A 14870-nucleotide genomic window follows, 5' to 3' on the forward strand; every position below is an offset into this window, starting at 1 on the left:
ATGCACAAGTGTTTCCTTTTCTTCCCATCCTGGCCAACATTTGTTATTTGTAGACTTTTTAAAGATAGCCACCCTGACAAGTGTGAGGTGAAATCTCATTGTGGTTTTTATTTGCGTTTCTCTAATAGCAGTGTTGAACATCTTTTCATGTACCTTTAGCCATCTGTACGTCTTATTTAGAAAACCATCTATTCAGTGGTTATACCCACTTTTTGATTGGGTTATCTCTTGATAATTCTTTGTCAGTAACTTGTTCTTCTCTGTTATTCAGTGAAGCTCTCTTCTGGTTCTTTCTTTTGCTTCTAAGACTGCTTTTTCTCTGCCTCAATACCTTTTCTTCTTCCATCTTGTAAAAGTTGACATTCTGCTGGTAAGTTTTATCTTATCCTACACTGTTGATCAAACCACTCATCTGGCTTTATTGCAGTAAAGCTGAGTTGCTTCACACTTACTCATTAAATTGTGAAGAAGCATTGTGAATCATCACTAGCACTACTGTTGTTAACATCAGTAGTGTTAGTACCACCCTCCTAATATCTTTGTAATCAAGTGCTTACTATATGGCAGGCATTGCTGAACACTTCACATGCATTAGTACCATAAAGCACAATTATTCTTTAAGATTGTTAAGTTTTAGACTCTCAGAGTTTAAATCTTGTTTGAGGTCATACTATTATGTAGAGTTAAATTATATAAGTCTAATTTCCTGTCTTATGCTTTTAGTGTGGTGTTTTTCTACCTCTCCATTCATGCACATTATTTTAATTCAAGGTTATAGAAAAGTTTTTAATAAAATGAAAAAGTGTACAATTTAATTCAGTAAATTTTAAAATAAAAGTTTTATGTGACAGATTGAACTTATGAGGTAATTGCATAATATGTGCTTTATTTCACACCTAGGCTAATTTATGATTCATTTTCCAGTAGCTGTTTATGAAGCCATGACAGCTTTGTTAAATGAAATTTATCTTTGATGAAAAAATGTTTCACTCGCAAGACATTATGAAATTGGTTATTACTTAGGTGAGACTAGGAAATCAATTTCTAATATCCTAAATCAGTTTCTGTTCTGTTTCCTAATAAATGATATAAATTGATGTAAGCCCAGTATGAACAAATGCATGCATGTAGATATGCTTAGGTTGGACAATTTCACTTTTAGGAGATGTTCCAAAAGTTAGTTTCTATAGCATTACTCAACAGAGACTTGTCTCCGTTAAGTATTGCTGGAAAAAATAGGTATTTGGCTAGCAGAAAGTAATGCTAAAGCTTGTAATCTGTAGTGACATTCTTCTCTCTGACCTGTTTAATGGTATCATATTTTGTTAATTTACTGTAGTCTTCTAAAGAGTTCTTGTAGCCGATCATTTCTTTTTATAGTTTTTAAAAGTTTATTTTTAATTGGTGGATAGTTCTTTCCAGTGTTGTGTTGGTTTCTGCTGTGCAGCAGCATGAATCAGTCATGACTGTATGTATATGCCCTCCCCTCCCACCCCCTGGGTCGTCGCAGAGCCAGGCCGGGCCCCCTGTGTGTCCAGCGGCTTCCCACTAGCAGTCTGTTGTACACATGGTGGTGTATACCTGTCAGTGCTGCTTTCTCAGCTCATCCCACCCTCTTCTTCCCCCACCATGTCTGCAAGCCCAGTCTCTATGTCTGCATATCTATTCTTGCCTGCAGATAAGTTCATCAGTACTGTTTTACTAGATTCAATATATATGCATTAATATACAAAATTTGTTTTTCTCTTTCTGACTTATTTTACTCTGTATAACAGGCTCTAGGTTCATCTACCTCAGTTCAGCTGATTCATATTTGTTCCTTTTTATGGCTGAGTAATGTTCCATTGTATATGTGTACAACAGATTCCTTATCCATTCCTCTGTCGATGGACATCTAGGTTGCTTTTGTATCCTCGACTGTAACCATCAATTTTAATACAAGGTTGTAGAAAAGTGTTTTTGTGCCTGTATTAATTCTTTTTTTTTTTTAAAGAGGAGGCTTTGAAACTCAGATAAAACTTTTTTATTTAAGATAAATTATATTTCAGTATTATTTTAAAGTTTATATTAATTCTGTCAATCTAATGTTTTAAAAGAGTAATTATATCTTAGAATAAGGAGATAGACTATTTGACTTATAATGATAACATCCTATTCTGTGATCTTGTGAATCTATGTGTTTTTACTTTCTTTCTCTAGATGTTTCCATATCCATAGTTCTCAGTGACTTCAGATATGCATTACTTGGAGTTATGTGAAAAACAATGGTAGATTAAATATTTGTATTATTAGGAAAAAGCACTAGTCAAGATATGTCTAAATGACTAAATATATAAAAAATGTATATAGTATATTTATATATAAATATAATAAAAATAAATATATAAATCATATATATATGACTGTCACTGAATAAAATTTTAAATATGTATCATTATTTGGATTTGTAAGAGCTTAATTTTTAGACTTTTGAATTGTATGTTTGCATTTTAACATCAAAGTTTTTGTATGTTGAAGAAGTGTGGTGTAACTTTATTATCACTTTAAAATATAAGAAAGCACTAAATTTTAAACCTGATGTGTTCTACATCGGGTTTTTAGTAATTTTGTAGTAATTTTGGAATTTTGCTTTTTAGTAATTTTTAGTAATTTTGGAATTGTGCTTTACCATTCACTTAAGAAGTGGTTTCTTTGATCAACTCAGAAAAAAAATTAAATAATAATGTGTTTTAGAAGTAGCACTAATATTATCATTTTATCTATAACTAATGTTCCCTTTAAATTTATTTTTATCAAGTTTTCTGAATTTCGACGTTAACCTTTGAATCTTTCAGTTCAGTTCATTCACTCCATCGTGTCCTACTTTTTGTTACCCCATGGACTGCAGCGCGCCAGGCCTCCCTGTCAATCACCAACTCCCAGGGTTTACTCAAACTCATATCCATTGAGTCGGTGATGCAATCCAACCATCTCATCCTCTGTCGTCCCCTTCTCCTCCTGCCCTCGATCTTTCCCAGCATCAGGGTCTTTTCACATGGTTCAGTTCTGTGCATCAAGTTGCCAAAGTATTGAAGTTTTAGCTTTAGCATCAGTCCTTCCAATGAATATTCAGGACTGATGTCCTTTATGGTGGACTGGTGGGATCTCCTTGCAGTCCAAGGGACTCTCAAGAATCTTCTCCAACACCACAGTTCAAAAGCATCAATTCTTTTTTGCTCAGCTTTCTTTATAGTCCAACTCTCACATCCATACATGACTAGTGGAAAAACCATAGCTTTGATTAGATGAACCTTTGTTGCAAAGTAATGTCTCTGCTTTTTAATATTCTGTCTTTTATATATGTGTTTTTAATATATATGTGTTTTTAATATGCTTGGAATCTTAAGTTTTAGAAAAAGTGTACAGACTTCATAGTGTGATGAGGTTGGAGCAAGACCATAGATATTGATATTTATTGAGAATCTTTCATTGTTGAGAACACTCCTCCCCCATGCTGTTGTTTTTTTAAACTGTTCATAAGAACCCTAAAATTCTTCAGGAGTGCCTCAGTCTTGCTTTCCGTCAGAATAGCTTTGTTTTGTTGGTTGGGATTATCTGAAGAATTCATCCATTTAATTATTAACCTAGTTATAAAGAGCTGAGGGTCTTGAATAAGACTTTATAAATTCATTTATCTGTTTTACCAAGATTGATTTTGGAACCTCGGGTAAGTTACTTCACCTCAGTGTACTTTATTTTCCTCATCTGTAAAATTGAGATAATAATAGTACTTACTTCATAAGGTCTTTGTGAGAATTGAATGAGACAATATACGCATATTTTCTAGAAAAGCAATTATTGTCCAAGTGCGTAACACTGTGCATGTATGTGGCTAAGTCTGTGTTCAGACTGGCAACTCTCTGCTGTCAAAGCTGGACCCTTATCACTGTTAGATCATAGTGTTAAATTGAGGAAATGAAAGGAATGAAGTGGGTTGAAGGATTGGGAGCAGAAGAAAACATTTAGTACCTTGCCTTCAAAGGGCAGGTCCTAAGCTCAGATAATAAATTCTATTTATGAAAGATCATGGAAGAAAGGTTGCTTCAGAAAGGAGGATTTTTACGTGTGTCTTCCACTGGTAAGGAATTCAGAATGTCACTAAAAAGTTTATTTCAGCTTGTTCTAGACTAGGGTTGTTTCATAAAGCCTAAAAAATAGATTGATTTTTTAAGAAACTTTTAGAAGTGCAGCTTTAGAGTGCCGCTATTAAAGTGCTGCACTTAGTATACCAACAAATTTGGAGAACTCAGCAGTGGCCACAGGACTGGAAAAGGTCAGTTTTCATTCCAATCCCAAAGAAAGGCAATGCCCAGCTACCCAAAGAATGCTCAGCCTCCACACAATTGCGCTCATCTCATATGCTAGAAAAGTAATGCTCAAAACTCTCCAAGCCAGGCTTCAGCAATATGTGAACCGTGAACTTCCAGATGTTCAAGCTGGTTTTAGAAAAGGCAGAGAAACCAGAGATCAAATTGCCAACATCCGTTGGATCATCAAAAAAGAAAGAGTGTTCCAGAAAAACATCTATTTCTGCCTTATTGACTGTGCCAAAGCCTTTGACTGTGTGGATCACAATAAATTGTGGAAAATTCTGAAAGAGATGGGAATACCAGACCACCTGACCTGCCTACTGAGAAATCTGTATGCAGGTCAGGAAGCAACAGTTAGAACTGGACATGGAACAGCAGACTGGTTCCAAGTAGGAAAAGGAATATGTCAAGGCTGTATATTGTCACCCTGCTTATTTAACTTATATGCAGAATACATCATGAGAAACACTGAGCTGGATGAAGTGCAAGCTGGAATCAAGATTTCTGGGAGAAATATCAATAACCTCAGATATGCAGATGACACCACCCTTATGGCAGAAAGTGAAGAGGAACTAAAAACCTCTTGATTAAAGTGTAAGAGGAGAGTGCAAAGTTGGCTTAAAGCTCAACATCCAGTAAACAGATCATGGCATCTGGTCCCATAATGTCATGGGATATAGCTGGGGAAATAGTGGCAGACTTTATTGTTTTGGGTTCCAAAATCACTGCAGATGGTGACAGCAGCCATGAAATTAAAAGATGCTTACTCCTTGGAAGGAAAGTCATGACCAACCTAGCCAGCATATTGAAAAGCAGAGACATTACTTTGCTAACAAAGGTCCGTCTAGTCAAAGCTATGGTTTTAAGAAAGCTGTTCAGTTCAGTTCAGTCACTCAGTTGTGTCCGACTCTTTGCGACCCCATGACCCACAGCACGCCAGGCCTCCCTGTCCATCACCAACTCCCGGAGTTTACCCAAACTCGTGTCCATTGAGTCGTGATGCCATCCAACCATCTCATCCTCTGTCGTCCCCTTCTCCTCCTGCTCTCAATCTTTCCCAGCATCAGGGTCTTTTCAATGGAATCAGCTCTTCGCATCAGGTGACCAAAGTATTGGAGTTTCAGCTTCAACATCAGTCCTTCCAGTGAACACCCAGGACTGATCTTTAGGATGGATTGGTTGGATCTCCTTGCAGTCCTAGGGACTCTCAAGAGTCTTCTCCAACACCACAGTTCAAAAGCATCAATTCTTCAGTGCTCAGCTTTCTTTATAATCCAACTCTCACATCCATATATGACTACTGGAAAAACCATAGCCTTGACTAGACGGACCTTTGTTGGCAAAGAACACTGAGTGCTGAAGAATTGATGCTTTTGAATGGTGGTGTTGGAGAAGACTCTTGAGAGTCCCTTGGTCTGCAAGGAGATCCACCCAGTCCATCCTAAAGGAGATCAGTCCTGGGTGTTCATTGGAAGGACTGATGTTGTAGCTGAAACTCCAATACTTTGGCCACCTGATGTGAAGAACTAACTCATTTGAAAAGATCCTGATGCTGGGAAAGATTGAGGGCAGGAGGAGAAGGGGACGACAGAGGATGAGATGGTTGGATGGCATCACTGACTCAATGAAGATGAGTTTGAGTAAACTCTGGGAGTTGATGATGGACAGGGAGGACTGGCGTGCTGAGGTCCATGGGGTTGCGAAGAGTCTGACACATCTGAGCAACTGAACTGAAGAAACCTTTAAGGAAGGTGATCAAGTGATTAAAAATTCTTGTGACTGTTAATAATGGAGTGAGAAACAGAATAGTTTTATGTAGTAATGAAATGTCTTAAAAGAGCCTGAGAACAGATAACAAATAATCATCATCAAATTATAAAAATATAGTGCTTGTTGGGCGGAGTGTGGAGATGATTACCGTTTTAATTTTGAGGGCTTTTTTTTTTTGTTTATTTTTATTAACCAATGGATTAACTATATTATAACAACTTATTTTGAAGATGTGCTATGCAAACATAAGCCATGGCTTGTTATTCCTTTGGCTGTCTGAGTCCTAAAGGTCATTACTAAACCACTAAACTTCCTACATCTCCCACACTTTTAATGACACAAATCACAAAAGTAACTGAAGGTCTATCTAGGAAGGAAATATTTGAACAGACCGTTTAAAAAAGTATCTGAACAGTGATCATAGCTGTCAAACTGTTATCTGGTATTCTTATACATTAAATATATACTTAATGGAAGAGAAAGAAAGGATTTTAAGAAATTTTAAGCAATTAAAATTGAAGCTAATCCAGAAAATCAGTGGAAAAGATTGAAGCTACATCTTAGGAGTAAGGTTTGGATAAGTTGGCTATTTCTAAAGTGGAAGTGATAGGCTTACAACCTGTACCAGTAGAATTCTAAACCAGCCAGTGATACTCCTGTTCCTAAAGAGGTCATGTTAAGAGTCCTTAGATAGCTTCTACCCTCGGACAACCAACTTCCAAGTTCAAAATTAGTGAAACATTCTTTGCATCAACATAGCTTCCAAAAATTGAAAATGAAGATTATATATAATAATTACATAAAATATATATTATATAATATACACATTAATCATAATGACATAATTAATATATAATTATAATTGCATATATATTATATGATCTTGGGATTCAAAACTAAACATAGGTTTTAATACCATCATGTCTGGCTTTCTGATTTTTTATCAGGTGAGCAGGAACTGAAAAACTAAATGACTTGACTGAAATTAATTAATTATTGTCAACTTTGATATAGTCATCTTGATCCCTTTAGTAGTTCTGCTTTCCACATAACATACTTTTATTATATGTTAATTTTTTTCTTTCTTACAGTAGCTAATTTTGCCATGGGTTTTCTTGACCTCTTATTCATGCAGATGTGGGAGTTTCTAAAAATTATTATGATGCTTGTGATTTCTCAAGAAGATGGGTCAACAGGTTTTCTTTTTGGTTTTGCTCATTTACTCATTGAATTTAGCATGTGTTGAAGGTGATGTAGCACATAAGTATAAAAAGAAGAGCTGTGAGATCATATTAACATTTTAATAAACATATGCTACTAATATAAGAGGTAGTAGTTATGTATACTCTTTTAATATATCCAGTTACTGGATAATCCCCAGAGAGATGATTTGTGAAGGATATTCTGAAATCTTTTAACAAATGACGGATTTCAAATTCTGTTTTCATACAGCCATGTGAGCCATAGTAAGAAATAAAACTCTGCCCCCCGTTTTCTTTCAAAGATAAAATTAATTCCAATAAACAAAATTCACTGTGAATTTTGCCAAAAAGAAGAGTGAAAGAACCATATTTCTCATCACGTTTTCTTAAATATGATTTTGGTCAGAGTATGGGCTTGGGATATAGTTTATGAGTATAGGATAATGCTTGAGTTTCATGTAATTAAAGTCTGAATCAAAGAGCCACAATTCTGACATTCATTTGTCTATTTCTTTTCTCATGTGTGACTCTGTCTCAGTTAGAATATTATCTTGATGGAGAAAAGTATTTGTAGTATGCTACTACTTTTATCTAAAAAGAGGATATATATGTATATGTCTCTGTGTTTATATGCATTCACATCCACACAGACACACACTTACCAGTTTAAAAAATAATGGAAGGGACTTCCCTGGTGGTATAGTGGCTGGGAATTTGCCTGCCAATGCAGAAAACCTGGGTTCAGCTCCTTGTCTGGGAAGATTGCACGTGCTGTGGCTCAACCAAGCCGTGCCTTGAGCCACAACTATTGAGCCCGCCGCGCGCCACAACTGCTGAAGCCTGTGCGCTCAGAGCGCGTGCTCTGCAACAGGAGAGGCCAGCACAGTGAGACGCCTCTGCAGTGAAATTAGTGAATAGGCCCCACTCTCTGCAGCCAGAGAAAACCTGTATGTAACAACAGACCCAGCACAGTAAAAAATAATAATAATAATTGTTTAAAAAAGATTAAAAAAAAAAAGATTCGACGGGAGACCTCAAAGACATTTAAAAAACTAATGGAAGAATAAACTGTAAAATAAAAAATCCCAAATGTTAATTCTCCAAGGTGATTAAACCATTTTCACTCCTAATTCAATGTATGAGAGTTTCATTTGCTGCATCCCGATTCGGTGGTGTTAGTCTTTTTTATTTTAACTGGTCATGGGTGTGAAAGGGGGCTTCTCTGGTGGTTCAGTGGAAGAGAATCTGCCTGCTAATGCAGGAGACACAGGTTCAGTCCCTGGGTTGGGAAGATCCCCTGGAGGAGGAAGTGGCAACGCACCCCAGTATTCTTGCCTTGGAAATCCCGTGGACAGAGGATGCTGGCGGGCTACAGTCCATGTGGTTGGAAAAGAGTTGGAGTAATGAGTATGAGATGTTATCTTATTGTGATTTTAATTTTTATTAAATCATGTTGAGCCCTTTATGTGTACCTGTTTGTACTTGTATATATTCTCCTGTGATGTGTCTGTTTACTCTTTTGCCCACTGGAAGGGGGTTATTAGTCTTATTATTTTTGTTTTGTAGGAATTTGTGTATATTTTGAATGTATCTTCTTTGTTAGATGCGTAACTATCTTCTTGCTTCTTTTTAACAAAACAATAATGAAAAGATTTATATACAGAAGATATTGATACATTTAATATTTATAAACGTGATTTTTGAAGGAAATTAGAGTAATTAGTATATAAAATACAGACCTTATGTTTTAAACCTAAAACGAAAATTGATTCTATTCTGTTTTCGGTTTCAGGTGCAATTAAAAACTAGCATTTCTAGTCAGTATGTAATTCGGGCGCAACCAACTAATAGGTGCCTTTCAACACTGGAGTGTGCAGCTGTTGCTCTTTCTATCTTGGAGAAAAATAACTACATACAAGAGGTATGTCTTTGGAAAGTTACATAGTTTTTGAAAGTAGGTGTTCCATTAGATTTTTGTCTGGAATATTAAAAAATGCATCACTTGTTAAATTTGTAGCTCAAGTGACAAGTAGACTATATCTGTGACAGAAATGTGTGTATTTTTAAAACCCTCCTTTCTCCTCTGGTGTTTTTCTGTTAGTTTAGCATTCCAGATTGCATTATTTAAATATTCATTCTAGGCTGTGCAAACAGCATTTGTAGTATGCTAAATTGTTTTTAAGTAGCATAATTTTAAATACAGTTTTTTCTTGGCTAGATATTTCAGCATTCTGTATTTCTTAGTATTTGTGTTGTCTTGTACTCGACTTTTTTCTTTTTAATTAAAAGAACATTTTACAGCAACGTTTTTTCCATTGGTACTTTTATTTGAGGAGAAATATCAACTTTCTGTTTATCTTATTAACGTTGCTTGAAGTATAAAGAGATACAATTTTTTTGAAAAAAAGCCTACTGAATATGAAAAGGTTATAACCTGCAATCAGCATTTTATTTAATTTCCATGAAAGCCTGATGATTTCATATATAATTCATAATCTTTAGTAAATAATAACATTTTAGTAAGCTCACTGTCTCATTCTTTTAGAACATGTAAGAAACTTTGCACTTATGATAAGAAAAAAAAACCAAAATAAAACTGAATTGTTAGATTTTTTTAATTAGTGAAAATTTTTGATAAATTCAAACTCAAGAAGAAAAATCAGAGGATAATGAGCATAACTAAATGGAGTTTTGTAACTCCCTCTTCTCACACACACACACACACACACACACACACAACACGTACATACAGAATACTCTTTTCTGCCTTTTTCCTCTCTCTCTCATACCTCTTGATTTCTATTATAAAAGTGTGCCTTAGCCATGAAGGAAATACCAATAATGGATAAAAGCTCAAGTCAGAATTGCTGGATGGAAGACCTGCAGGGTGAGGAGAGTTAAAGAATGCTAGAAGAAGCATTGAATTGCCCTTTTCTTCTCTGCCACCCTAAGCCATGTCCTGTGTCAGGATTGGAGACTTTCTTCTTTTGGAAGAAGTAGGCTATCGTGAATACATATTTTTGTGTGAATCTGTGTGAGTAGAGTTAATTTGGGGTCTTGACAATTTCTCTTTCTCTCCTTTGAGGAAAAAAATTCATGAGGGATCCTAAATCCTTCCTCCAATTGACCAGGGAGTATTCTCAGACCTTTTCCCCCCTCCCTTAACTTTATCACCTACTCCAATGTACCTTGCATCAGCAAAACACACTTAATAGTCCCCTGTACTTATCTGTTTATTATTATACTTATCTTTGTTTATTAACCATCATCTCTGTATGTTCTTAAGAAAATAACACTATACTTAGGTATCTTAAAGGAGAGATGAAACTCAAGACTGTTGTTTTAGCTTGTTTTTTGTACAGTCTCTGTATTTTCCTTTTTGTTGATGTAAAACCCTAGGATCAGCCAACATCAGACATCACTTCAGTCACTCAGTCAAGTCTGACTCTTTGCGACCCCACGAGCAGCAGCATGCCAGGCCTCCCTGTCCATCACCAACTCCCAGAGTTCACCCAAACTCATGTCCATTGAGTCAGTGATGCCATTCAACCATCTCATCCTCTGTCGTCTGCTTCTCCTCCCGCCCTCAATCTTTCCCATCATCAGGGTCTTTTCAAAGGAGTCAGCTGTCCGTATCAGGTGGCCAAAGTATTGGAGTTTCAGCTTCAACATCATGAAGCCCATCATGAACACCCAGGACTGATCTCCTTTAGTGTGGACTGGTTGGATCTCCTTGCAATCCAAGGGACTCTGAAGAGTCTTCTCCAACACCACAGTTCAAAAGCATCAATTCTTCGATGCTCAGCTTTCTTTATAATCCAACTCTCACATCCATACATGACTACTGGAAAAACCATAGCTTTGGCTAGACAGACTTTGTTGGCAAAGTAATGTCTCTTTTTAATATGCTGTCTAGGTTCATCATAACTTTCCTTCCAAAGAGTAAGCATCTTTTAATTTCATGGCTGCAGTCACCATCTGCAATGATTTTGGAGCCCCCCAAAACAAAGTCTGTCACTGTTTCCATTGTTTCTCCATCTATTTCCCATGAAGTGATGGAACAAGATGCCATGATCTTAGTTTTCTGAATGTTGAGTTTTTTTTTTGTTTATTTATTTATTTATTTATTTATTTTAATTTTTATAAGTTGGAGGCTAATTACTTTACATCATTACAGTAGTTTTTGTTATACATTGATATGAATTAGCCATGGATTCATCAAGAGGCTCTTTAGTTCTTCCTCACATTCTGCCATAAGGGTGGTGTCATCTGCACATCTGAGATGATTGATATTTCTCCTGGCAGTCTTGATTCCAGCTTGTGCTTCATCCAGTCCACCATTTCACATGATGTATTCTGCATATAAATTTTATTTATTTATTTGCATATAAGTTTTAAATAAGCAGAGTGATAACATACAGCCTTGCTGTACTCCTTTCCCAGTTTGGAGCCAGTCTGTTGTTCCATGTCCAGTTCTAACTGTTACTTCTTGACCTGCATACAGGTTTCTCAGGAGGCAGATAAGGTGGTCTGGTATTCTCATCTCCTTAAGAAGCCCCACCTTACAGAATGGGTCAAGCTGAACCTAAGGTCTCAAAGCAATAGTGAGGTCATTAAGTTGTCATTCTTTTTGCTTTGGTCACTTGGGGTAGTGGATAGTGACCAGGAGTAGAAAAAGGATGTTTGATAGTCAGGTATGTTATTGGGAGGTTCTGATAAGATGAACAGCAGGAGCATGAGCAGAAAAAAAGCATAATGAGACATCCCAAGTTGCTTATTATTGCATCTGACTGACAATTAGCTTTCTTAGTGGGATAACTCCAAGTCAGCCTGTTTAGATCTAGCTGCAATAAAAAAAAATTGGTGCATTCTTCTGAGAAACACAATTAACATCTGCTCGGAAATAGGTGTTTTCTTTCTTTCCGGGAAGGAAGGCTATAACATGCCTTGCCCCCCCCAGTAATCTTTTATTAGATATATCCTAATATAACCTTAAGATGATGAGGGGAGAAAAATTACTATTTTTCAGCTGGCTTCATTCTGTAGAAGTGGGGCTTCTTAAAATAAAGCACTTGGCATAGAATGGCTTTCTTTGTTGACTCATTCTTTTCCTTTATTCTTGAGCAGTTTTCAAACACTGGGAAATAGCATGATACGAGTTTTGAAGCAAGTTTGAATTAGAACTTCATCACTTGTCGTCATCAGTTTTTACCAGAAGGCAATTCATGTAATCTCTTTGTGGCTGCTTTCTTATGTGTAATATACAAGAAATAGTTCCCTCATTTTTATCAGAAGCATAACATAGGAATACTTTATGTTAAATGCCTGACACCAGACTCTTCAAGAAGATTTCATTGTTTTGCCTTTCCTTGTCTCTCATGTTCTTGTCTATAGATTGACAGAAAAATTGAATGGGAAGTTGGTGACTTTCTTTCTGCTATTGTAATGTGTACGAGGATTTTTCATACCTTGGAATCCTTATGAAGTTTTATAACTAGATGGGGCAAGGCTTTGTGCTGTAGCCGAAATGCCTTAGTTCTACTCCATCACCAGAGAAGTTGGTAATAATGGTCTTTTGAAACTGTCACTTTGCATCTGTGGACAAGGGATTTACAGATCCCTGATTTTCCCCCAAATAAACTTTTAGAAATTAGGTAATTTTGTAACTAGAGGATTTTCTTTGTTCTTCTGAACAAGTAAACCTCTCATATAGCTTCACATTGCCTCAGATATAATATTATGAATGTATAGAGAAAAATGATCCTTTATATCAAGTTGTTTGCTAAGCACTTCAAATGTATCATTATAGCCCACCATAATAATAACAACCATGTAAGATGGACTTTACATCTTACATATTCCTCACTTTACAGATTAAGAAAGTGAGGCAAATAGAGATTACCCAATTTATCTGGAAACACATAGCTGGTGATTGCATCAGTACTTAAAACTCCAAAATGAGAATGGCATAATACACTCTCTGTACAGTGGGGTTGCCAGTGGGACCTCTACTAATAATAGTTAGTGATGCAGGCTAATAGATGCACCATCTAGACACATTGTTCTACTTTTATCAAGGAAGGAGTGAGAGGATGTGGGGAATCATTAACCACTTTTAAAGCATCTGTCCAGAGATGATGCACACTATTCATGCTTATATTTTGTTAACCATGTCACGTTATATGGCCATACCTAGCTTCAGAGGGGACTAGAAAAATGCAGTCTGATCATGTATCCTGAAAGAGAACTGGTGTATTTGTAAGCAGCTCTAGTGACTACCACAAATCTGTCTATCTCCAAAATTCGTTCTCTTAATTACTTCAGAGAATTGATAGAATCTTATCTTTGGGAAGTAAAAGTTGGAAGCCCTTATAGGAGTTAGAGGAGTATTATAGGAGCATTACTCTTCTATCATGAAGAATCTAGTAAATGTCATAGCATAGCAATAGAAACTTCAGTTGTCTTAGTCTGTATATGGTCCTGGATGTGTCTCTGATATGATGTTTCAGGATCCAGTCACTTCCTACGTTGACCCTTAAAGTAATATATAGTCATTTCTGTATTTCTTCTCTTGCTTGAAGAATTGAAGATACTAAAATTGTAAGAACATACCAGAGATTTTCTACAGCAGTGTCAGAGCTTTTTCCAATATGTTTGTCTTTTTCTTATTGGTGTCAGTCGGGAGTTTCATTTGGTTGCATATAACAGAGGCCTTACTGCTGTGGTTGAACCATATATGGGCTTATTTTTTTCCTGTGAATCAGAAATGCTGAAGTGAGTAGTTCAGGGCTGGGGATGCAGCTGAAGAGGGCATCAGAGACCCAGATTTCTTCTCTTTCTGTTCATCATTGTATGTTTTTGCTTTAATCTTCATTTTTATTGCCCTGTAGTCACATAATGGTTATCTCACACCTAACAATCATGTTCCAGATATGAAGAAAAGGCAAAAGCCTATGATGCCTGCTAAGTCTGTCCTAATCCAAGGCCTTCCACTTATTTTGTTGGATACACTGTCACTAGTTAGTGTAGTATTACTAGTTGGACACATTGCCACCTTGAATGAAGTTTTGGATTTTTTTGAAATAAGGAAGAAAAGAATGGATATGGAAGAGCAACTATCAGTGAGTGCCACATATTTGTAAGAATTCATTGTAAATTGAAACTTAAAAGCCCTTTGCTACCACTTATGTTGTACCTGTGAGGGAATACATTTTTACTTAGACATTGTGAAATTGTAGTTAAATCTATCTTTAGATTTAACTACCTAACTAAAAAGATCTATGTATCTTTTTATTTTTTCAAAACAATCTGCACAATCAGGTTTGTTATTTATTTTTTTTTTCCATTTATTTTTATTAGTTGGAGGCTAATTACTTTACATCATTACAGTAGTTTTTGTCATACATTGAAATGAATTAGCCATGGAGGTTTGTTATTTAAAAGAGTTAGATCAGGTATCTTAGGCCCAAGGAAAGAATCTGACTCAAATATGTTTAAAATGTTGGCTTAATTTTTTCATTTTTTCCTAACTTTTGAGTTTGAATAACTT

The 14870-nt window shown here is 36.0% G+C and overlaps 1 protein-coding gene across 1 annotated transcript in view; it reads left to right on the forward strand.

The window, feature by feature from the left end:
* Positions 1-14870, forward strand: part of DTWD2 (DTW domain containing 2) — a 92529-nt gene that overhangs the window by 57153 nt on the left and 20506 nt on the right. Inside the window, exon 5 of the mRNA XM_070465139.1 lies at positions 9114-9242. Within this exon, the coding sequence (XP_070321240.1) occupies positions 9114-9242 (129 nt within the window). The remainder of the gene's footprint in view (positions 1-9113; positions 9243-14870) is intronic.

Source organism: Odocoileus virginianus, chromosome 3, assembly GCF_023699985.2.
Source record: "Odocoileus virginianus isolate 20LAN1187 ecotype Illinois chromosome 3, Ovbor_1.2, whole genome shotgun sequence".
Classification (NCBI taxonomy): Eukaryota; Metazoa; Chordata; class Mammalia; order Artiodactyla; family Cervidae; genus Odocoileus; species Odocoileus virginianus.